Raw genomic sequence first — 23314 nt, forward strand, 5'->3', positions numbered from 1 at the left:
GGATTAATGTCATTTTCATTCATTTCAGTGGTGTAAAACGATTACACCCATGTAGTTGTGTAAAGTCCAGTTTTGCGAGGGGGAAAAAAACCTACTTGAGGGCAGTAACAAAGTACTTTATGTGTACTGTACAGTGTATTTGGTTCCTCCCCTCCGCTGCAGAGTAGTGAGGCTCCCTCGGCCGCGCTCCAGCTTGCCGGAGTCCCGCCCAGAAGTTTGTTGATTGACGCTCACCAATGGCTCCTCCGCGGACGTCTTTTTTTTTCATTCTCTCTCTCTCTCTCCCTCCCCCCTTCGCCTTCCAGTGTAGTGCGTTGATTTCATACCAAAGTCATACTTAACATTCCACGTATACTGTCAAACCTCCGGAGAAAATATTAGGGCAAAACAAGGGCTCCGGAATTGTCCCAAAAAGTCGGTATATTGAGCAAGATTGTGTGGCGGGAAGAGCAAATTGTAACAAGGTAAGTTCCACGCAAAATTCTTTTTTACCACCGAGGCTTCTTTTTTTCCCTCCCTCCACGCTCACTCGCTCGCTGCTCTCCCTCCGTGAAGTTTTCGGATCATTGTCATTTTTGACATTTTTCCGCGGAGCGGGAGGGAAGGGTAGGAAGGAAGGAAGGAAACGCGCTGGTGTTGCTTATACGGTTCTGTTGAACTCCTTTTACCGGAGAGTGGGATGTCTTCGGCGGGGAAGAACCGCCGACGAGCTCGGGGGACGAAAAACGACGCACACACACAAAAAAAGCTCCGTGATGGTGTTTTGACAGCGAACAATCGCACCGACATGTGTGCTTTGTGTGTGTCGTTCCACGCAGCGGTTCCACCAAACAAGCAGAGCAGAACCGTTTTGCGGCGATTTTATAGTCGACTGGTTGAGTCTGGTTCGGAACTCCGCATTTGCTGAGGTAAGAGAAACTTTTTTTTTCTGGACTACGCTTGTCTGAAACTTGTCATTTGGGTGTAGAACAAAGTGCCCAAAACGTTATTAAACACTTCAAGTGACAATGAATATAAAGTCTATCTATCTATCTATCTATCTATCTATCTATCTATCTATCTATCTATCTATCTATCTATCTATCTATCTATCTATCTATCTATCTATCATATTCAACAGATTTTTAAGTGCCTGATTGTTGTTTAACAGAATTGGCGGTGTTAAATTCAAACTGGATCAGTTCTGGACTGAATTTGTTCATGATGCAGACCAAATCGGATAAATCTTTTCACAATGGGTTCACTGCCTCTTCATACGTATGGGATTGTTGGTGGTAAGGCAAGGCAAATTTATTTCCATAGCACATTTCATGTACAAGACAATTCAAAGTGCTTTACATAAAACAATAAAAGCATTACAGAGAGAGAAATTAAATATTAACACATTACAAAAATCTCGAATGATTAGATTAAAATGATTATTTAAAAACAAGCATCAGATAAATTAAAAGATGGCATGCAGATGGGAATTAAAAAAAATAAAAGAAACATTCATGAGAATGCTTAAATGCTCAATTCAAACAGGATCAGTGTCTGACCTGATCTGTATATCTATATGGGAATTTCAGTATTAAATTCAAATCATTGTTTTCATTACATCAATGGGACCAGACCTGGAGTGTATTTGGTGCACAGAAAACCTGAAACTCTTGTCCAACTCAAATATTCAGCAGATTTTTAGTGACTGTTAATGGGATTGTCGGCATTAAATTCAAATTGGATCAGAACTGGTTTGCATTTGGTTTCATGATAAAGCTTCTGACCCACCAATGGGATACGACTTAACTCCAGTTTAAGGGCCCGATCCTCATGATTGGGATTGTCGGTGTTGAATTCAAATTGGATCTGTGTCTGCCCAACTATCTAATTATGGTGATCTGAATCTGTATGGGAACATTAGTCTTAAATTCAGATGTTTGTTTTCATTACATTAATACTCAATTTAAATTGGATCAAATCTCAAGTGAATTTGGTTTCATTTTACACTTTGTGAAACTCAAATTCTGTCCAATACAGATAATAATGAATGGGCCTTTAAGTGTGTCATGTTAAATGATATTGTCAGTGTTTAAAGTAAAATTGAATCAGACCTATCTATCTATCTATCTATCTATCTATCTATCTATCTATCTATCTATCTATCTATCTATCTATCTATCTATCTATCTATCTATCTATCTATCTATCTATCTATCTATCTATCTAGGGTACCATTCAGAAGCTAGGTTACAATTGAGGTACATTACTACGCTAATGTTAGCCTAAAGGCGTAATTACTGCTCTCCAACGTAACCGTGGCAAAACTGGTACCTGTGTGTTCCCAAGCTGTAAAAATGTCAATGTTTAAGGGTCAAGTGTGCAAAAGCAGACACGTTTTGAGAGTACCACCCAGTGACAAGCCATTGTAGAGTGTACTCAGGCTAATTATGTAACAACGTGAGTGTCACTTCAACCTATAGCGACCTGTTGCTTTTTGTGTTGTTGACTCCTCTTTGACACCAGCCAAATGTTTAGCTCTTATGGCACTTTTTTTTTTTTTTTTTTTGTGTGTTTACAGCTGAAATCACAGGTTTGGCACAAACAGTAGAATGTTGTCTGTCCGGTTGGCAGCAGATGAGCTGAAAAACCTGTTAATGTTTCGGTTTGGGTGCCTCTTTGTTACAAACTAATTATCTTGTCACTTTGTCATTTTTAGTTAGTTAGTTTGCGGGATTGTTTAAAGAAATACTGCATAGCAGTGCATACTACATTTTCTTCTGGTGAATTATCACAACAAAAGAATTGCAGTCTATGTTTGTGCACTGCAAAACTGGGGATGCAGTGATGCCACCTTTTTTGGAAATACAATTACTAGATATGAATACTCGCCGATGCCAAGTACCAATACTTGATAGTACCATTGCGTCTTGTAACTGATGAAAATGTGCTTTATTTTAATTAAATATTGTCCAAAATGACAGTTCTTGCAATGTCAAGTAATGGCAACACATGTTACCAGATAAGCCAGATAAGGTCACTTTTGGAACCATGCCAGACTTCTAGTTTGGGAGAGGATTCCACGATTGTCAGTGGAAATATCATTAGGGTCCGAACGATTATTCAGCCAGCTGATTTAATTGGCCAATATTGGCGTTTTTTTAAATCGGCAAAAACAAGCTGATTTTATTTATTTATTTGCCAGATTTTTCTAGTTTTGTTCTTACACATAAACTTATTACAAAATAAAATAAAGATGATTACATTGAAACATGTACCCTAAAGAAAACGGCAACAAAAAATCGAATTGTTTCCTCTGTTTGTAAAGTTAAATACTAAAGACCAGTTTATTGTAAAACAGTTAAATGTTGTGCCTGTAATCCATATTTTGATTGTTAAAGTGTTTAGGGCCAAAAACGGAAGTTATTTTATCCATTATATATATTTTTTAACTGATTGGCCGATTAATCGGTTATCAGAATTTTTTTTTCTGGCAAATTGAGAACAACCCAGAATAGGAGCATTTTTTTTCTTGTTGTGTCGGGTCTCTTGCGTTTTTGAAATGGGTTAAGGTGCTCAAAATGGGCACATGTATGTGTGTCTGAACTGCTTAGTGACAGGCTGCCGTTTGCGCCACCCCGATAGGCGACGGGCGTGCAACATGTGGAAGTGATGTTCTGAAATGCAAACAAGCCGAGCCAAACATTGTTGTCCCGGGTAAAACGTGACACGCCAAGAAGATGCTTTATAATAGATGCTGTTGGGGAGGGAAAATCTGGAAGGGATTAAGCATTTTGCTGCTCCAACAGATTTCCTCCATTGTTCTTAAGCAGCGTGAATGTAGCAGGCCTCCCTGTGTTTCTCAATCACTGCAGATTTAGCTTGTGCAAAGGCAAGGCTGTTTAACTCAGGCCATGTCATTGAGGTCAATTAGATTACTTGGGAGTTGTTATCTCCCTAAAGTGTCTGTTTGTCTTTTTTTTCCTCAATCACCCCATCCTCACCGGCCCCAGCTGTGTTCCTTCAGGATGTTTATCAGCTGCTCAGAGAGCACGTTTTCTCCTGAAGAACAGCACAAATCAAGAGAAAGCATCATATTTCCATTTCATGCAACTGAGAGCCTCGAGTGCAACATTTTGTTTGTTTGTTTTGGACCCCGGGCCGTCGACCGTTTGTCAGCGGCGGCTTCACCCATTTGTGTTAAAACCTGTTGAAGAAGGACGTAATGAGCCCTGGGGCTCCATTTGTGCGCAATTTGCTTTTGCCTTTTTTTGCAGCAGGACCAGAAGTGGTCGCACGGCACAAATGGTGGACACTTGCCCTTCTGTCGAGCCAGCCTCGAACAAATACCACTTGTGTGTGTGGATGTGTGTGTGCGTATGCGTGAGTGTGTGTGATGAGCACACACAGCGGGCCTCACAGTGAAGCGCAAGGCTCTCAGCAGAAGGACATTAATGTGACAATTATGTGGTACAATATGCAGTTTGATGGACACACTGCCGAAAGGCCAGATTGTGCCACACTTGCTGACTCTTAATGTTGCGCGCTCAATCGGCAAAAAAACTTAAGGAAGTATCTGATCGATGAAGCTAATGTTGTATTATACAATTGTTATGTGGCTTATATCACCGTAAGGACACTACAGACTCCCAAATATCCTCTAAAGTAAATGCATGTGGATGAAGTGAAGTTCAATGCAACAATCCTCATTTGGTAGGATTTTGTACAAAACATTATGCATGGTACCTAGTGGAAATCTGGCTGTAAATGAATAATTATAGAATTTTAACCTCTTTGTTTTTCATCACACTCAATGTTCCAGATTTTGTCTCCATGATAATTGATTACCACAAAGTGGCCAAGTATGGTCTCCAAATAGTCACATTAAATTAAATGTAACATTTATTTGGAATTGTTTATTGCAGCGGTCTAGGTTCAAGCTAATGCATTTCTGGTTAATATGTAAAGCAACTAACCGCCTCCATGATTGTGCTCACTTTGCCCTTTTAAATAGATACATGCAGCCAGTTTAAAAAATGTTAATGATATTTAAAGTTATTGTTTACCCCACCTCCAAATCACCGGGACACAAAAACTTGGACACTGCAAATAGTGGGAAAATGTAACCTTTTGTAACAACTTTTCTTTAAATGATTGTATGTCTAATTGATAAGTCTAACTCATGTCTTTATGATATGATTTGCTTTGGGAAAAACAAACAAAATCATTTTGGAGGCAGGGCAGAGTAAGGCTTGGATTTGCTACATTCTCTTACTACTATGCTGATTTTGTATTTTATTTGAATAGCAGGTGTCGCTTGGAGGTCAGATGTTTATCGGGGGAGGGAGGGGGAGGGGGGCGCAAAAAGCCTCTTTATGTCATACTTGTGCTTTTTATCCCCCAAACACAACAGGTTGAGTTGATGCCAAATAGTTCAACTTTGGTCTCATCGGAGCACAACCCTTCTCCCAAGCCTTCTTCAAGTCATTTTTATGTTCACTGGCTAACATGAGAGAGGCCTGCACAAGTCTTCTCGGGCACCTCTCGGGACCTGCAGAACACTGAAGTCCATTACACAGTGTGTTACCAACTGTTTACTTGGTGACTGAGGTCCCTGCCTCCAGATCATTAGCAAGTTCTTGTTGTGTACGATGAGCTTGCTCCCTTAACCTTTCCCATGATCATGCGGAAACATGGCGCAAGATCTTGCGTGGGGACTTATTTGTGTCTTCCAATAGGTGATAATGCCACCGATAGCTGTCACCTTCACAACAAGCATTTTGCTGTTGGCTTTGTAAGTCACTCAGGGCTTGTCCCTGACATCAGCTGTTTAGTTTTGCCCATGGTGGTATAGAGATTGACAGGTAAGAAATGGATTCCGAGAACAGGTGTGCTTTATACACATGTCCGGTTAAGATCAGAAATATTGCTAATTGGTTGATTGTGCACAGCTGCATGCCATAAGGGCACCAGCAAATCTGTGGAAGTCACAATTCTGACCAAGTTGTAAGGGATCAAGTACTTTTGCATTGTGTTTGTGTGTGTATTTTCTAACTCTGTTTTGACTTATTTTGTCTATTACCAGAATCAATAAGCAACCATAAAAATAGGAGTTCTTTACAAGTGAGAGCATTCATCATAAAATTATTTCTCCCACTGTTTATGTCGACATTGACTACGTTTACATCCAGTTAATATTCGGGTTAAGGTAAAAATTCCGATTTCTGAGTCATTCGAAATAACCCGTTTACGTGGCTTGAATGGACAGAGTCACCCACAACATTTAAAGAACCCGATTGAAACGGAGATGCCCGGACGTCATGACGCAATTTTTTACGCCATCTCCGTCAATAAAACACATTATATTCATGTCACTCACCGCGCGAATGAAGCTGTTGGTTTCCTCCTCGCTTTAAAAGTGCGGTGTCGTACTTACTCTCGCTTTCGCCACGTTTCGTTTATCGCTAAACGAGTATTTCGCGCTAAATAGCAGTTGAGCATGCGGAGAGTGTCCCGTGCATTCGGGATATTCCGATTACCGCCTACATGCATGCATATTCGTGTTGGAAAGGCAGTAAGCCATGCATGATCTTCGGAATTTCAAAAACCCGAATAATGGCATAATTGGGTTATTGCGTGCCTTTACATGGCTTTTAAAAACCCGATTACTGCCAATATTTGTGTTTTATTGGCTGCATGTAAACTGAGTCATCATACTGCAATCAAAAGTCGTTGTTAAAGAGTGTCCAGTCCATCGTTATTGTCTGGATGATAATACGCGGCGCAGGTTTACATCCATCTCCTCCAGACCATGAGCTTTTCCCAGATAATTCGCTGAGGCAATGCAGGGGAGTATTCGGGAACACTGTCGTCTTTGTTTTTGATGGCTTTCGCCTTGCCCAACCTCCGAATGACGTTCCACATGAAAGTACCCTTAAAAAAAAGGAAGATGGGGAATAACTGGCTTCGAGGTTACAAGTGTGTGGGCTACTGTGATAAGCATTGTGGGTAACATACACGCGCACACACACGCAAACTCACAGTGTGTCACACTTCAGTTCTGGTGACCCAAGGGCACTCATGTGAAACCACTTTAATCCCCTCGTTCAGGCTGTTTGGGTTGGGGGAGGATCTCCCTCTGCGGCTCAGAGGTATTAATTTTAGTTGCTCTTATAACAGTGCGCAATTGTCCGAATGGTAGGCCTGAATAGGCCCACATTAAGTGTGCAACAAAGTTGGCTCAGAGTTCCCTTGATGAAAATCCCCTTTCATTGCCCCCCCCCCCTCCCTCCACAACCAACCCCCCCCCCCCCCCCCCCCCCACCTCACAATCTAAGCCATGAGCCTTGGTGGTGTTTAATTGCTTTGTTATGCCACAATTTATATGTTGAGATGAATTCACTGGCTGAAAGGCCTTGCATGTCCTGGAGCGTTCGCACATTACGACTTGTAACTGCTCCTAGCCACAAAATGACCAATCCAGGCGAGATTGGTTTCCCTCCGCTACATTCTCTGGAATGTTTCCGATTTTTTTTCTACCTCAAAATATGCTGATTCAGGTTTTCAGGAGCAAAAAAAAAAAAAAAAAAAAGAAGAAAAGAAAGAACAGCAGCAAGTCTGGCGCGGTGCTTGCCTCACTGCTTGTCAGTCTTTCCCCTCCAGATGGATTCATGTTTAATTCTTACGTGGAGGATGACGAGTGGAAGGTGATCAAAGCCGATGTTAATTACCAGAGCTGGGCGTTCTGTCGATGTGACGGACCGGTCCGCCTATCCGCCTGTGACGGCACCCATTTTGTAGGCGATAAACGATTGATGGGAAACCTTTTAAAACTAGTCTGACTAAGCATAGCCCATTTTTTTCCATCTATGTAATCGTCTATACTAGCCCAGACGTTTCTCTCACCAGCCACTTTGTCCAGCTCTTCCGGGGGAATCCCAAGGCATTCTCCAGGCCAGCCAGGAGACACGGTTTCTCCAGTGTGTTCTGGGTCGTCCTCCCGGTGGGTCATGCCCTGCCCCAAACACCTAACCAGGGAGGTGTCCGGGAAGCATCCTAATCCGATGCCCGAGCCACCTCGTTGGCTCTTTGCGATGCGGCGGAGCAGCGGCTCGACTCATTTTGGCCGCTTAATGTGTCCCGTATCCGGGATCTTGTTCTTTCATACAGTAAGTGAGGGTGGGAACGTAGAACGGCCGGTAAGTTGAGAGCTTCGCCTTTCAGCTCAACTCCTTCTTCATCCCGACAGACCGATACAGAGTCTGCATCACTGCAGACGCTGCACTGAGCCGCCTGTCGTTCCTCCCCTTACTCGTGAACAAGACCCCAAGATACTTGAATTTCTCCACTTGGGGCAGGACCTCATCCCTGACCTGGAGAGGGCACTCCACCTTTTTCTGACTGAGGACCATGGTCTCAGATTTGGAGGTGTTTCATCTCAATTGATTCAGTGCCCTGGCTTTCTCTCACTCGCTGGGTCAAGTGCCTCTCGCAGACGTTTAGTCTGTTACGATGGTCCGTTGTGGAGGACTTATATATGTATACTGTAACATCTCTCAAGTAAATGACATCAGATGTTAGTTCTTTAGCTTAGCTTTTACTATAAATCACAAACACGGCCACTGTGAGCCATAGCTGGCTACGGTCAGGGAAGGTTTCAGTCACTTCTCCTGTCCTGGTGTGTTGAAAGCAGTTTTTGTATTAGTAGTTTATTCATGTTTATGCATAAATATGCAGCGCTAGCATTACAGGTAGCCACGGTTTGCTCACTCCGGTCAGATGACCGTCACCGGATAAAGTAGTCACATGACACATAATTGGAGCAGGTTTGCTGAGGAAATATATCTTCAATCTAAGCTTTATTAACTTATAAATAAAAGGATGTTCTTGTGTTTCAAGTACATGGGCCAGACATGGCCGTCAAAGAGGCCGGGGGGGTCTGGCAACGTGTAGTTCCTCGAACATTATATGTATTACTGTATGTCAAATGTTGAGCTTATATTGGGGGCAGCAACTCAGGCAGTTGGAAGGGGCTGATCATATTTTGACAGAAAACAAATGGAATAAGCTGCTAAGCATACTGGTGACCTAAAAGCATAATTGCCCAAATATTTTTTTAATTTACTGTCACAAGCAGAAATGCCAGTGTGCTTGCTAAAAAAAATTTTTTTTTCCTATATGTCTGTGTAGATTCTCAGTCATCTAGGTCACGGTTATCCACAAAAGTTGAATGGAGGCAATGGGACTCTTCTTGTTTGTTGAATTTGTTGTGTTATTCTTGTTTGTTGAAAACATTTAAAAAAAATACTTAGGTAATTATGCTATTCGGCTAAGGATATGAAGTAGATATTCAGAAATGTGTCTAAAAGAGTCATGGATCTCATTTTGTGATTGTGGGATAGTTAGGCCAATATTCCATCTTCATCTGTTACAGCTGTAATAAGACAATTCTGTTGGATCTCTGTGTAAAACTTTGGAGGGACCTCCAAACACTTCAGGCTGAATTTAAATGGTTCATGGTTCGAGTGACTCAATTCCGAATTTGCATGAAACCGGATATCTCCAGATCAGAGTCAGGCCTCTTCCAAAGGTGGATAAAAACCTGATACTTATCGGGTATCAGAAGCGGTGATGTATATACACTCGCGTCTGCCCAAACAACACGAATAAATGTTCGAAAACATTGTCTGTAAATGTAAACGACTTCTGTTACTACTACTACTGGGGCTTTCTTCCTGAATTTTTATTTCATGGCTTTTATAAGGTAGTGTCAATCATTTGCAGATTTTTGCTAGTCATGGTTGTGCTAAGTCTCTACACCCTATGAATAGTGGGGTTCCACTGTATTTTTAATTAATAGCGGCGTTTGTCATATTGATGTTTGCAGAGTTTATTATTTAGGGCGGCGGTTGCTCAGGAGGGTCAGTTGGGGGGGTCAGTTGGTCGAATACTGCTCTGCCTGTGCCGTTGTGTCCTCGGGCAAGACACTTCACCCACTTTGCCTTCTATTGCCACTCACAATGGTGTATGGCTTGGTATGAATGGTTGGTGGTGGTCAGAGGGGCCGCAAGCGCACACTGGCAGTCACGCTTCCATCAGCCTAGCCCAGGGCAATATTGTATCCATTGTAAAGCGTCTTTGAGTGTTCAGAAAAGCCGTGTATGAATCTGATGCTTTATTATTAAGTGTATTTCGAGCATCTACGCATGCGGGTCATTTACCATATGGGATATGTGTTAATTGACATTTATATGGAAACAAACAGTAAAATCAAGTGGCGAATGGCATTCATTTGGAATTGAACACTTGGGCCTTGATTGTAAATCACGCCTGGGCTGACTAGTTAAGTCTTTTCCACATTTTCTCTCTGTTCTGTATCGAAATGAAATAGGTGGAGAAAGGTTGTCTGTCCATTTTTCCAGATTCAGCGGTATGAAGTTGCATATCCGACAATGACTTCTTCTGTCCCATTGTGTTGAAAGCAGCTGTCAAAACAAATGCTGACGTCATCTCTATTATCTCATGGCGGGATGCCGTGTTACTGTGTTAAAGCGCACACGGTTGAGGCTATATTCCGCCTTTGCTGGGTTCACAGTGTAAAAGGCATGGGCTGATAAATGCTGTATCTTACGTCTTGGCTGCGATTCAGCGATTTAGCGAAATGTGAAAGGAAATATTTTTTCAAATGGGAGTAAGATTTGTGGCGATGTGATTTCCATACGGTAAATGAGTCTTTCTGTGAATGAGACTTTACTCTCAACTCTATTGTTTTTCTCTCAGCTGGTATCGCAGTGCAAATGTTTGACTTCACCAGTGGTCGTGCACGCATATGTGTGTGTGTGTGTTGCACATGTACGTACTGTATGTGTGTGAGCCTCTCACTCTCAGCTCTGATTGTTTCCTGAGTTCTGCGCCAGATGGGAAGTAGGAGGAAGTTATTGGAGGAGCTGCAGCAAATTTATTAGGGCCAAACACACACTTAGGAGGAGCAGGAGGGCAGCGTGGTTTAAATTTTGCATATTATTTTACGAGGGAGGAAGAGAAGAACAGGGAGCAAAAAGTCCTTTAAATGGCGTGAGGAAGGGGCTAAAGCCATGTACTTGTCACAGAGCAGCAAGCTAAAATGTTTTTTTTTCTCCTGTAATACGACCTTTGAGAGCAGCTGCTTCTTTCGGTTGCCAAGTCCTGTTGTTTCCCTGTCAAGTGTGTGTGCGTGTATGGGTGTGCGTGTGTGTGTGTGTGTGTGGGTGTGTGTGTGTGCGTGTATGCTAGCATGTAGAGGGGCGGCAGAAGCGTAGAGGATTTGTGCAGGTCTCTTGTACAGACTGAAATCGCTTATTCTACATCTGTGTGCGGCCTTCAACACTATAAGAGCTTGTGGTTTAGCATGTGGAGACCAAACATTTAGGTTTAAAGACAATATCAAATGAAAAGACCCGAACCGACAAACACAACCGACTTGGTGGAAATGTGTTCACAATATGTGCTTGTGTGAAGGAAAAGTGAGTCAGCGTGTTGGTGACTAAGAAGGACACTTGTGAAACCCACCAGACATTATATTAGGTACTTATTCTACCCAATTCACATAGCTAAATATTACAGCAATTCATTGTAATGCCTCTCGTTAACAGCTCATGACAAGCATCACAAAAGATCAATTTCAAACACAAACTACAGGTTTACCTCTTCAATGTGCGCCTGTGGAATGACAACCTGTTTGCTTACAGTACCCTTGAGAAATTGACAGTTCCTGGCCGAGAAGAACATCACTTTGTTGGAGGGCACCTGGCTCCATGTTATTTATTTTCTTCCTCTTTACCAAACTCAAGGGGGTCATCAACTCATTTACTGCCATGGACGTTTATATTCGACTGGAATCCAAGAGTTTACTATCACTGGCTAATGCATTCGTCAAGGGTGTTTTTCAGAGGGTCTCGTTCAGCTTGTGTGTGACCCCATAAAAAAAACCCAACAAAAAAAAAGGTTATGCGCGCCCACATATAATGTGGCTCTTTGCGATAACATTAAAAATTGTGGCTCTAGTTTTAATAAATGAATGCTTTAATGTGATAATAGTCATTCTTGTTGGAACTCTAAACTTAAAGTATGTTCCCTGTAAAAGAAAGGGAGTCAGTTGAATTTACAGAATACATGCATGTCATGACGCATGGTCAGGACGGTCCCACCTCTGCCTCAATTTGAGCCAGGAAACACCCTGACAGTATAACGGTATACAGTACCTTTATATTGTCGTTTTATTTTCTATGAACAATGTGTACATACATTAATCAATATTAATGTGCCCTGCGATTGTCAGTGGACCAGCCCAAGGGACATTGCCTCAACCATCTTGTCTCATGTTTGAAAATAATCGGCTTCTTGTTTGGACAAGAAAAAAGCAAACAAACTGCTCCGTTGTCCTTTCTAAGAAAATGTATATAATAAATTGTTGTTGCTTTCTCGTCATTCCCTATACGAAATCCCTGCAATGGAATGTTTTTTTTCCTAGAATACTGGCTGGTTTCCTGCATGTGACCTAGCAGCCCTGCAAGTGACTCACTAGTAATGACTGGATTTCAGTGGCATATTTCGACACTCGCAAAACCCTCTCCCCAAAGAAGGGAAAGTAGTAAAGGCCGCGGCCGGTCGCCAGTGGCACTCGCGGCTGAGGTAATTCGATTGCTGGGAACAGGAAGTAGCGAGATGGTCGTGGTCGTGTGCTGAGAACACGAATAGGAAAGAAGGATTGTGTGCGCAGGGCATGAATGGCGGCATTTGAATGAACGTGCGCATGCAGCAGCGCTATTTACATTCCTGCTGCACATTGGAATTTTCTTGCATGTTGGTCTGGGCGTCCCGTGGCCTGACTCCCAGAAAGTGGGAGGAGTGCAATGTGAGTTGTGTCAAGTTTGAGCGCTTCATCGTGTCATCTAGTGGGGCTGTTTGAAGTTTATAGTTACAGTGTTGCGTTGCCTGATATTGTTGAATTCTCTCCAACCAATTCAAAACAATGTCCCCATTTTCAGTTCTTGAGTTTTTTCAGTTTAGCAAACAGGTCATTTGTGTTATTATTCACTGAGGGCGGCACGGTGATTGACTGGTTAGCACGTCCGCCTCACAGTTTTGAGGTCGTGGGTTCGATCCCGGCTCCGGCCTCACTGCGTGGAGTTTGCATGTTCTCCCCGTGCCTGCGTGGGTTTTCTCCGGGTACTCCGGTTTCCTCCCACATTCCAAAAACATGCATGGTAAGTTGATTGGACTCTCTAAATTGCCCCTAGGTGTGATTGTGAGTGTGGATGTTTGTTGCACCACATGCACAGATTGGCTGGCAACCAATTCAGGGTGTGCCCCGCCTACTGCTCGAAGACAGCTGGGATAGGCTCCAGCACGCCCGCGACCCTTGTGAGGATAAGCGGTATAGATAATGGATGGCTATTAATCACTGAGATGGCAAATACAGTTGTAGAAAGTAAAATCCCTGCCACTGTGGCTTTAGCTACAGGTGTTTCTATTCAAGAGCTCATTTACCTGAAGGACCTGTGGATCAAGCCAAACTGTGTCAGGGTTTTTACTTTTTGGACCTGGATTTTACACCTCTCTTAATCACCCTTTCAGGTGCCTCGATACTTGGTCACAACAAGCAGAAGTGCTGTTGATTCAGTTTCAACTCTTTTGCAGTCTAAAGAATAACACGTCGAATTAAGCAGGGTACACACACAGGAACGATTAGGCTGGATTTGAGCATTTGCCCTCCTTCAGAGTCAGCCAAGGCCCAGTTATCAGATTCCCATGGCTGAAACTATTATTCGAAAAGTTGAAGCAAAATCTTGGACTAAAAGCATAGCAGTGTTAATTTGCCCACACAGATTAATGTTACTGCAGTGCAGACTGAGGGAAGACCCATTCCGTGTAGAAATAAGTTGGTGCAATAGCAAAAAGCAGGGAGGATTTTTATCTGATTATTGACTGTGTCGGATGGATAGAATAATACAAAGTACAAATATTGTATATCTCCATGTTATATTACGATATAAATATGCCACAGCATATTTTCAGTTATTTTATTAAAAATTATGCTGACCTTGGCGGCACGGTGGTCGACTGGTTAGCACGTCCGCCTCACAGTTCAGAGGTCGTGGGTTCGATCCCGGCTCCGGCCTCCCTGTGTGGAGTTTGCATGTTCTCCCCTTTGCCTGCGTGGGTTTTCTCCGGGCACTCCGGTTTCCTCCCACATTCCAAAAACATGCATGGTAAGTTGATTGGATACTCTAAATTGTCCCTAGGTGTGATTGTGAGTGCGGATGTTTGTCTCTGTGTGCCCTGCGATTGGCTGGCAACCAGTTCAGGGTGTCCCCCGCCTACTGCCCAAAGACAGCTGGGATAGGCTCCAGCACGCCCCGCGACCCTTGTGAGGAGAAGCGGTACAGATAATGGATGGATGCTGACCTTTTCTCACTTTATTTTGAGTGACAATAAACAGACCTGTAGCAACTGAGAAAGGCAACCAGTAGTGTTGTGCTGCTATATAAAATTATCAAATGTAAATAGAAGCACAGGAGCTGATATATTTTTGCACAAATGTTGATATCAATCTAAATGACAGGCATTAAAATAATGTTTCTGGAATGGATTATTTCAAGAACATTTATTGTGCAGTTGTCAAATCAAAACTCTGAATTGCATTGTGAAATCAAATCACATTAGTAATATTTAATGTATTCAACCTACTATATCCTGTGGTGCACGTAAACATTTTGGTGTGGTCCTCAAATGAGCACCAGAGTTTGGCTCTATGATACTCCGTTTTTTCCTGACCCAACGACCTCATGAATGGACTTAAAGACTTGAGGCACATCTGGGCAAGGTTTATCAATAATGTGTATAGAGCCAACCGTATTTACAATTCAACATGTTCCACTGAAAATAGACAAGCGCACAGTTTCTGTTGCCAAAATGCAGCGTGGGTCGTGAGCGCTTCAGTGAGTGGGTCTGAGCTGAATGGAAAGTCGTCATTAAATGCAAATAGTGCTCGACTGCTAGTTAAGTTAGATGTCCATTGAAGTGGCAAAGCACCCCTTCAGGATTGGAAATTGATTTATTTAATTTATACAGGAGGATTTAACCAGAGGTGGGCATTCGTCTATGCTTTAGTCCATCTATAAGTTCCTGTCTATTTTTCAGGCCCGCCCGGTCGATCAGAGTCAGCCAAACGGCGTAGAGAACGGACTAACTGGTACCACGTCACACGCAGGCATGCAATGACATGAAAAGTGTTTGAATTGATGCCCCCGCAAGTGAAACTGCTTTTATTAACTTAATGATAGTTTGCCTTTTTCATACACTTTGGGCTCCACTTCCACCAGGAGAAGCCACTCAGCATTGTTTAACACCATGTAAATTTGAAAGAAGAAGACTGGAAACAGGAAGTATTTCAAGACCAGCTTCATTTTTTACTGATGAGATTAGAGAGGGATTATTGAATGTCTCGATCCTTTTCGGTCCTGCTTTTTATGCCTACAGAAAGCAACAAGTACTTATATTCGAGTACCCACCAATACCAATAGGTTCTTTTTACAGTGTACATCTTTGGGCATGATTATTGATGTGCTGTATATTGTGAGATGATATGTTATGTTTGTTAGTTAGGGAAAAAAAGGGGGTTTATGTAACCAGTGAGGGATCGGTGCACTCTTACACTATTGTCCTATCAATTGCTGCCACTCTCTTACCTTAAAAAGACCTGAAAAAAACAAGTGTTGTAAATGCTATAAAAAACACGCCGTGGGAGTATTTAAATAGCGTACTTCTGTATCATGCATTTCACTTATTGCTCGGGATGGTCTGAAACATAACCCCAATGATGGAGGGGGTTTACAGTATTTCTCAGGGTTAGGGTTGGAGGCTACATAGTGACAGTGGAATGTGTAGTAAGACTGTTAGAAAAAACGTTATGTCGGTTGATGTTTTCAACAAGATTTGCTTAAAATTGAAGACATTTTCATCACAATTGCAAGACGTAATGGCACGATCATGTTTCGGTACTCGGTATTGGTGGGTACTCGAATATAAGTACTTGTATACGGCCTCAAAAAGTGGTGTCAGGACATCCCTAATTTTGTCTCCTTTGAAGTGCCTGGTGGAAATGATGAGACATAGAACCAGAGGATGCACTGTATTTCCACTTCTAATACCCCCACCCCCTTCACTGTGCTGATGTTGCGTTCCGGCTCAAACAATCCCTCTGTTTTCCAAAGCCCAAAGTGGAAGCCAAAATTGGACAACACCTCCCCCCGTTGGCCCCCTCCCCTCCTTGTTTACCCCTCCGCTCTCCCAACAAACCAACCAACTCTACGGCCGAGCCACAACCCCCCCGCTCCTCCCTTCCACTGGTCTCCTGTCCTTATTTGGGTCGAGACGTTCCCAACGCTGGGTGGGGAGGTTGAAAAGGGAAAGGGGGGAGTTTGTGTTGGGGGCGTCGGTTTGACACAAGGGAGGCAGGAGGAGAAGCAGTGAGCACTCGCAGCCCTTTCTTAATAAGGACATGTCTGGAATTCAGGCAGCGCTCTGGGCGAAGCACCTCACTTGAACAAGCTTGCCATGCTCTCGCATCTGCAATGTTGTTTCTCCGACTGCTGCTCTCTTAGTGGGGGACATTTGTCTTCTCGTCGCCCCACCCTCCACTCACCACTCTTATTATTATTATTATCATTATTATTACCAAAGCCTCACATCAACTACCCATCGTATCCGCTGGCCTTGCATCACTTAAGCGTCCCCTGCGTGAGCTCACTTTGCAGTGTTGAGTTCTAACGCCATGACCCTGTTTAACAGGATCTGACTTTGACGAGGCTTCGCCGGTTAAAATTAGCAGCCTGTCGGAGGGTTATTTGTCAAACTCTAGTAGGGGTTCGGCGATATCGGGTTTAGCGTAGCACATGACCGAATGCTGCTGCGTCATTCGAGAGCAAAATAAATCAAAATAAATGCCGTCCTCTTAAACCAATTTTGTCCACTAGCAAACTTTCCATTTTTCAAACAAAGCAAATAAAAAGATTGTTCGATTTAAAAAAAAATGTGTTAGGAGCATTTTACCTAAAAAAAAAAAAATTCAGAAAACAAGTTTCTGAATAGCATAGTGCTTTAGAGGTTAGCGCATTTGCCTCACCGTTGAAAGGTTCTGGGTTTAAATCTGTGCAAGTTGCATTTGTGATCAGGCTTCCTAACCCATAACGCAAAAAGGGTTTATTGAAGACTTTAAATGGTCAATAGGTGTGAATGTGAGTGCGAATAAGTTGTTTGTCTCTTTGTGCCTTGCGATTGCTCAGTAACTAGTTACATGTTCAGTATCAGGGGATTAATCAGGACAGTGGACAACTCTCTCGTAAAGTCAGCAGTGATATGCCTCAGCTGACTCATGACCCATGACCAGGGGTGCACATTGGCAGTGCGCTGGTGCACATGAGCACAAGAAATGTTATATTGCTCTCCAGTTCAAGTCTGTCATTGCTTTTTTGCACGCTAAAAATAGGTGATGCCAAGCCTTGATTAGAAGTCAAGTTAGCAACCATAACGATTTCTTCAGAGGACTAACTTCAAAGTAAAAGCTTGGTAAGGCATTGCTGTCCATGTACACTATTGCTTGTTTTGCTTTTATTTTGAAGTTGACCCTCGCGGCGCATTGCATAGAAGCTTTGGAACAACTGCTGTGGTGGCTGGTTTGACTAGACCAGCTCAACTGCTAACGCTACATTTGCCATGGTGGCCGAATGCATGCAGGAGAGCTGCTAGCAAGAAGGTTATCTCCGTGTCACTGCGCTGTGACTTTGACGCTCCTATGTCCTGATGCAAAAATGCTCTGTGGTGCAAAAAAATCAGTGGACACCTCGTAAGCTAGCTAATGACAGGGCCAGAGGTGGGCAATGAATTTTTCAAAGAGGCCATGCATCTCCATTGTGTTACATATGAAGTTATTTTCATAAAACAGGAAATTGTATTGTTTTAATAAGATGCCATTGTATAGCCCTTGTATAATCATGTTGGAATTATGAAACAAAAGCTGAAAATTGGGGGGCGAAAAAAAAAGTTTCAGTTATATAAAAATATCTATCTACAGATATTTAACGATGAACCTTGCCCAGATGTGCCGTAAGTCTTTTAAGTTCATCCATGAGGTCGTTAGGTTGGGTAAAAAATGAGCAACAAATGACAACCTCTGGTGCTCATTTGAGAGCCATGCCAACATTTTTATGCCCATGACCCTCGCAATATTGTATTATCTAATTATGCTGTTGTCTTTATTATTTGCCTTGTCAAGCTTATATTATTCAAATACTATACGCTATACAGAGAGAGCCTTTGTTTATGACAGAGCTCCATTTTGTTCGTCCATTCATAATTACAGTAAATATTGGTATAAAAATCACTTCAATGCCATGAATATAAATCAATCAAATGAAAAATGGCAGCACTGAGCGTGTCGTCTTGTGACGTTGCGAAGTCTGTGTACAATAACACATTTGTATGGAAAACACTTGTAGGTTTTTTTTTAAACACTTTAAAAAAAGTGTAAACCTAGGACCTCCTGTATTCAGGTCTAGTCCTACTTGGATAACAGTCCACATGTACCATTTGTGTTTTCCTTGTTTCCTGCTTCGGTGCCTATTCCCAGAAACAACTTTCTTCAGGCTTCTGATTGGCTCCTATGGCCCGCTGGGGGTTATAGTGCCGCCACCTGTTCCGTCGTTATGTTTTTAAAGCCTGCAAATGTGATTCAATGCAGGCAGAGATTTTTATATCCCACCAGCACAAACGAAGTGGATGCGTAGGATTTATTGTCTGCTGCAGAACACATTCATTTGGATCACACTCAACATTTATGATATCTCAAAATGAGATGAAAGTGCTATCTCTTTCCTATCTTTGATGAATTTTTCCACCCCCAAAGACAGTTCAGTTTCATTTGAGCTTGTATGACTGGATCCTGTATGTTTTGTTGAACAACTTTTAATGTTACATGTTCAGTATCAGGGGATTAATCAGGATTACGTAGTGTGGCTATGGCGTGTTGTAAATCACCGGGAAGTTCGGTATCCATTTTATTTTTTATATTTTCCATTTCTGATCTTCCAAGTGGTAATCATGTACAGTTACAGTTTTGAGTTTGTACTTTTGAATCTCAGCTCTGGCTTTCTGTGTGGAATTGTTGCATTTGTGCTTGCGTGGGTTTCCTCCGGTATACTCCCACACTCCAAAACAAACATGTTAGGTTCGTTGAAGACAAAATTGTCCATAGCTGTGAATATTAGTGTGAAATCTTGTTTTTCTGTATACTGTATGTCCTGCAACAGCCTGGTGACTTTTCCAGGGTATACCCCGCCTCTTGCCCAAAGTCAGCTAAATTAGGCTCCATCTTACCCGCAACCCTAATGATGACAAGCGCAAAAGAAAATGGATGGATGGATGCTTTCCATGTTTTCCCTCATAAATAATGCCCTGCAAATGAGATATTTTCGAGCATGAAGCTTTACACAAGCCACGAGAAATCACATTTATATTGCGACCAAACATCATTACGAGAAACATGGATCATTTCTTATTCATCCTTCCCACTCAACTGCATCTGCACAAAGGCACAAAGTAGAAAAAGAAGCTCCCGGGGGAAAGGAGGCTCGTGGTTACTTCATAGACATGCATTTGGGAGACAATGCAAGGCTGCGGAGACAGCTTGAAAAACAGTTTGGATTTCTGCTCGCCGTCAGCCACGATCCGACCGCATTGAGACACAGTTCCTTCAGTTCCGAGACCACAGACATTCTCCAAGGCCAGTCCTGATTAGTGAGTTCTTTAAAGTTTATTTCACGGTCTATCTTGAATTTATTTTCATTCGTTCAATGCAGAGACACAAAATCTGTAAAATGATTTCTCATGGTGTCTGTGGCATCCATATATAAAGACAAATTAGGAAAACCAGATGCAAGTGAAAGATAAAGATGAGTGGATCGATGCAGTACATTAACAAGCACAAATCATCCTCTAGGGGTGTAACGATACACGTGGGTGTATTAATACGTTTCGGTGTGACATGTTCGGTTCGGTCCACTTATTAGCGCGACATTACGCACGGGCGCTATTGACTGTTGCACGCGGGAGAGGAGGGCGGCGGCATTAAAGAGGAGCAAACTAATACGAAAACAAGCCAGAGTTCGAAGATCCCCCCGTACACTGTGGTCTCCTGTTTGGGAACATTCTGGCTGTCCCGTTAAAATTGCCAATGGGGAAAGGTATGTGTAAAGAATATACCATTTACTTGTCATCTTTTCAAAATAAACATTTGAAAAAAAAATCAGTTTTTTTTTGTACCGAAAATATGCCGAACCGAAGTTTCCAAGAAACCGAACCGAACCGAAATGTGATTTAGCGCACCGTTACGCCTCTATCATCCTCGTTCTTGTATCACATCTAGACAGCATATGGTTTAATGTTAACTTTTTTTCTGGCCCAGTAGACAGATTGTGTTCAAATCAGGTAAACATTAGCAGATTTTAGTACCTGATCATGTTAAATGCGATCATCGGTGTTGGATTGAAATTGTATTTCATCTGGAATGAATTTGGTTTTATGTTGTTGTTGGTTGACTGAATCATACGATTTAACAGATATGTTTACATGCCTTAGCATGTTAAATGGGATTGTTAGTGTTGGGTTCAAATTGGATGGGATCTGGATTCAATTTGGTTTCATGTTGCAACTTACAACCTAGCATACACTCAGTACATTTTGTCAAATTTAGAGATGATTTAACAGATTGTTGCCTTGCTCAGCATATTAAATGCGATGTCAATCTTACATTTACGATCTGGACTGAATTTGTATCATGTTACAATTTCCTATTCTGAATATACAAACACATTTTATCCAAATCAGATAATTAAATTTGTCTGTTCATGATAAACAGGATTCTCAGTGTTATAAGTGGATCACATAACAATTATATTTGGTTTCATGTTAGTGTTTCGGACAGTCCATACACATAAGAAATCATCTTCTTTGTACTTTCTGGTGTTTTTGTGTGGACACTGAATATTTGTTTTAGCCTGCCATCATCTCAGTTTTTATGTTGCCTTGTGTCTCTTGTTACCATCTCTTACGTCGTAACATCTTGGGACCATATGTTCTTGCATTAGCATTTTCTTTTGAGGTCTGCCTCTGTAAATAAATAAATGAGGACTTTCATTAGGCTTTGTGGAGAATCACGCAAAACTTTTCCTTTTTACTTTCAAATGTAGTTCAACGTTCAAACTCGTTGCTTCTTTTTTTTTTTTTCCAGCTTTCCTATCGATCCTTTCATATTGGGGCTCGGGGTCGGGCCCAGGGGGAGCCGCCACCATTGCGTCCCACGATTGGAGTGCCAACGGAAGCCCAGAAGATGGGCTGGACGGCGGGGACAACGAGGACAAAGCCATCGACGGCGACGCCGAGGGGGTGTGGAGCCCGGATATCGAACAGAGTTTCCAGGAGGCCCTTGCCATCTACCCGCCTTGCGGCCGGAGGAAAATCATCCTGTCGGACGAGGGCAAGATGTACGGTGAGTCGACTGGATGGCGAGCAATGCAGTCTCAAAGCTTAAACATATATTTGTTGAATTGTTACCAAATGTTTGCTCTCGATCAGATCCAGATGGGATTTAATTTGATAGTCTAGATTTCAATCTCCATTTACATAGCAAATGTAGTCAAAATCTGACAGATTTTAACATCAAATCCAATCTGTTCAATTCATATTTGATCATATCTGGATTTAAATTTGTTTTCACATCAGAGCTTCTTACCCTGAATATGCATGTCCGTTTTTTTTCCAAATCAGATAAGTTTCCACACTCTTAGGTCTTAGGTCTCTGATCATGTTAAATGAGATTGTCTGTATTGGATTTAAATTAGGTCGGTTCTAGACTGAATTATTTTTTTTGTTTAATGTTAACACTTCTGCTACTCATAAACATACTAAGATTTAGTCAGAATCAGAATATTGAACAGATGTACAGTACGGCTGCCACAAATTATTATTTTGTTAGTCGACTAATCACTTACAGTAGTCGCGATTAGTCGACTAATCGGAAAATATATAAATCTTGGCAAATCGCAGCAGCAAGCTGCTGTTCTTATAAGAACCATTATTGTCTTACAACTTTAATTCTTTATGTACAAAGTAACTAATCATGAACACAATTAAGATGATTGTACATTCAACTTGTATTAAACTTTGCAACTTAAGCCCACATTCCTGACATGTTTATAAATAAGCGAGCGACTTAAATTGATGGCGATACTCTGGCCTTAAAATTTTAGCTTTAGTGCATTTTAAAATGGAACCAAGACTATATACTATGCAGAGTTGCACTAATAAAATTAAATTATCTATAAATACAAAAATAAATACTTTACATATTTCACTCTTCTTGGGCACCACGACTTATTTATTTTTTTTTTTTAACGGGGGTAATGAAATCAGAGGAGTACATTGATCTACACAATCAAAATGTGGTATGCACCTGTAACAAAAAAAGGAAGAACTTTTTTTTGGCACTATAAAGTAGTACAGTGCAACGAACTTAATTATGGTTTTTATTGTTATGTGATGCCGATGAGTGGCACATATGTCAAATTTGTGTTGAGTGCTGATATTTTCCAGTTCATGAGAGAGAGAGAGAGAGAGAGAGAGAGAGAGAGAGAGAGAGAGAGAGAGAGAGAGAAAGAGAAAGAGAAAGAGAGAGAAAGAGAGAGCACTTCCTGCTTCCATGTCCACCACGTCCATAAACACACAGTTTTGGTTGTTAATAAATGCAAGTTTAATGACTAATGGCTGCTTAATCCATAGTAGATGCTACGATGTGTTAGCATACCAAATAGGATATTGTGTTACATCACGTTACATCAAACTCACACTGTAAGGTGTGTATGCTAACTGCAGCTAGCTTCTAGACACAACTGTGCCTTTTTCAGATATGAAATCAGGCGTAAGCCATAACTTGCTTCCTTTTTCCCATCGTGCTGCCATTAAAGGCAGGTTTACATTTTATTGAGTATATTTGGTGAAATGCGCCGTAACTTTCGGAGTCTGTTGCCAACACGCATTAGACCTTACACTAAATTAACCACAATGCTTCTGGTTACATCACATATGACCCGGATTACCACCACTTCGCATGGTCGTTGCAGACAGAAAAACAGCCTGAGGGAGAAGAGAGAGACGCGGTAGTTTCGAGATAAAAATAATGCGCCACATAAATAAATACGTATATAAATAAACGACACATCGATGATTAAAATTAATTGTCGACGAG

The 23314-nt window shown here is 41.8% G+C and overlaps 1 protein-coding gene across 6 annotated transcripts in view; it reads left to right on the top strand.

Moving 5' to 3' along the window:
• The first annotated feature begins 278 nt into the window (after positions 1 to 278).
• Positions 279 to 23314, top strand: part of tead3b (TEA domain family member 3 b) — a 62726-nt gene continuing 39690 nt past the window's right edge. For 2 of the 6 annotated variants that reach the window (XM_086040140.1, XM_086040143.1), the window contains exons 1-3: positions 280 to 464; positions 819 to 908; positions 21302 to 21559. In XM_086040140.1, coding sequence (XP_085896266.1) covers positions 21553 to 21559 — 7 coding nt within the window. In that variant the 5' untranslated portion in view covers positions 280 to 464; positions 819 to 908; positions 21302 to 21552. Of the gene's footprint in view, positions 465 to 818; positions 909 to 21301; positions 21560 to 23314 lie in introns of those variants that run through there. The other 4 variants (XM_086040142.1, XM_086040144.1, XM_086040139.1 and 1 more) reach the window with 3 other exon arrangements.

Source organism: Filicampus tigris, chromosome 9 (genome assembly GCF_054856515.1).
Source record: "Filicampus tigris isolate MCC_2025a chromosome 9, RoL_Ftig_1.0, whole genome shotgun sequence".
Taxonomy (NCBI): Eukaryota; Metazoa; Chordata; class Actinopteri; order Syngnathiformes; family Syngnathidae; genus Filicampus; species Filicampus tigris.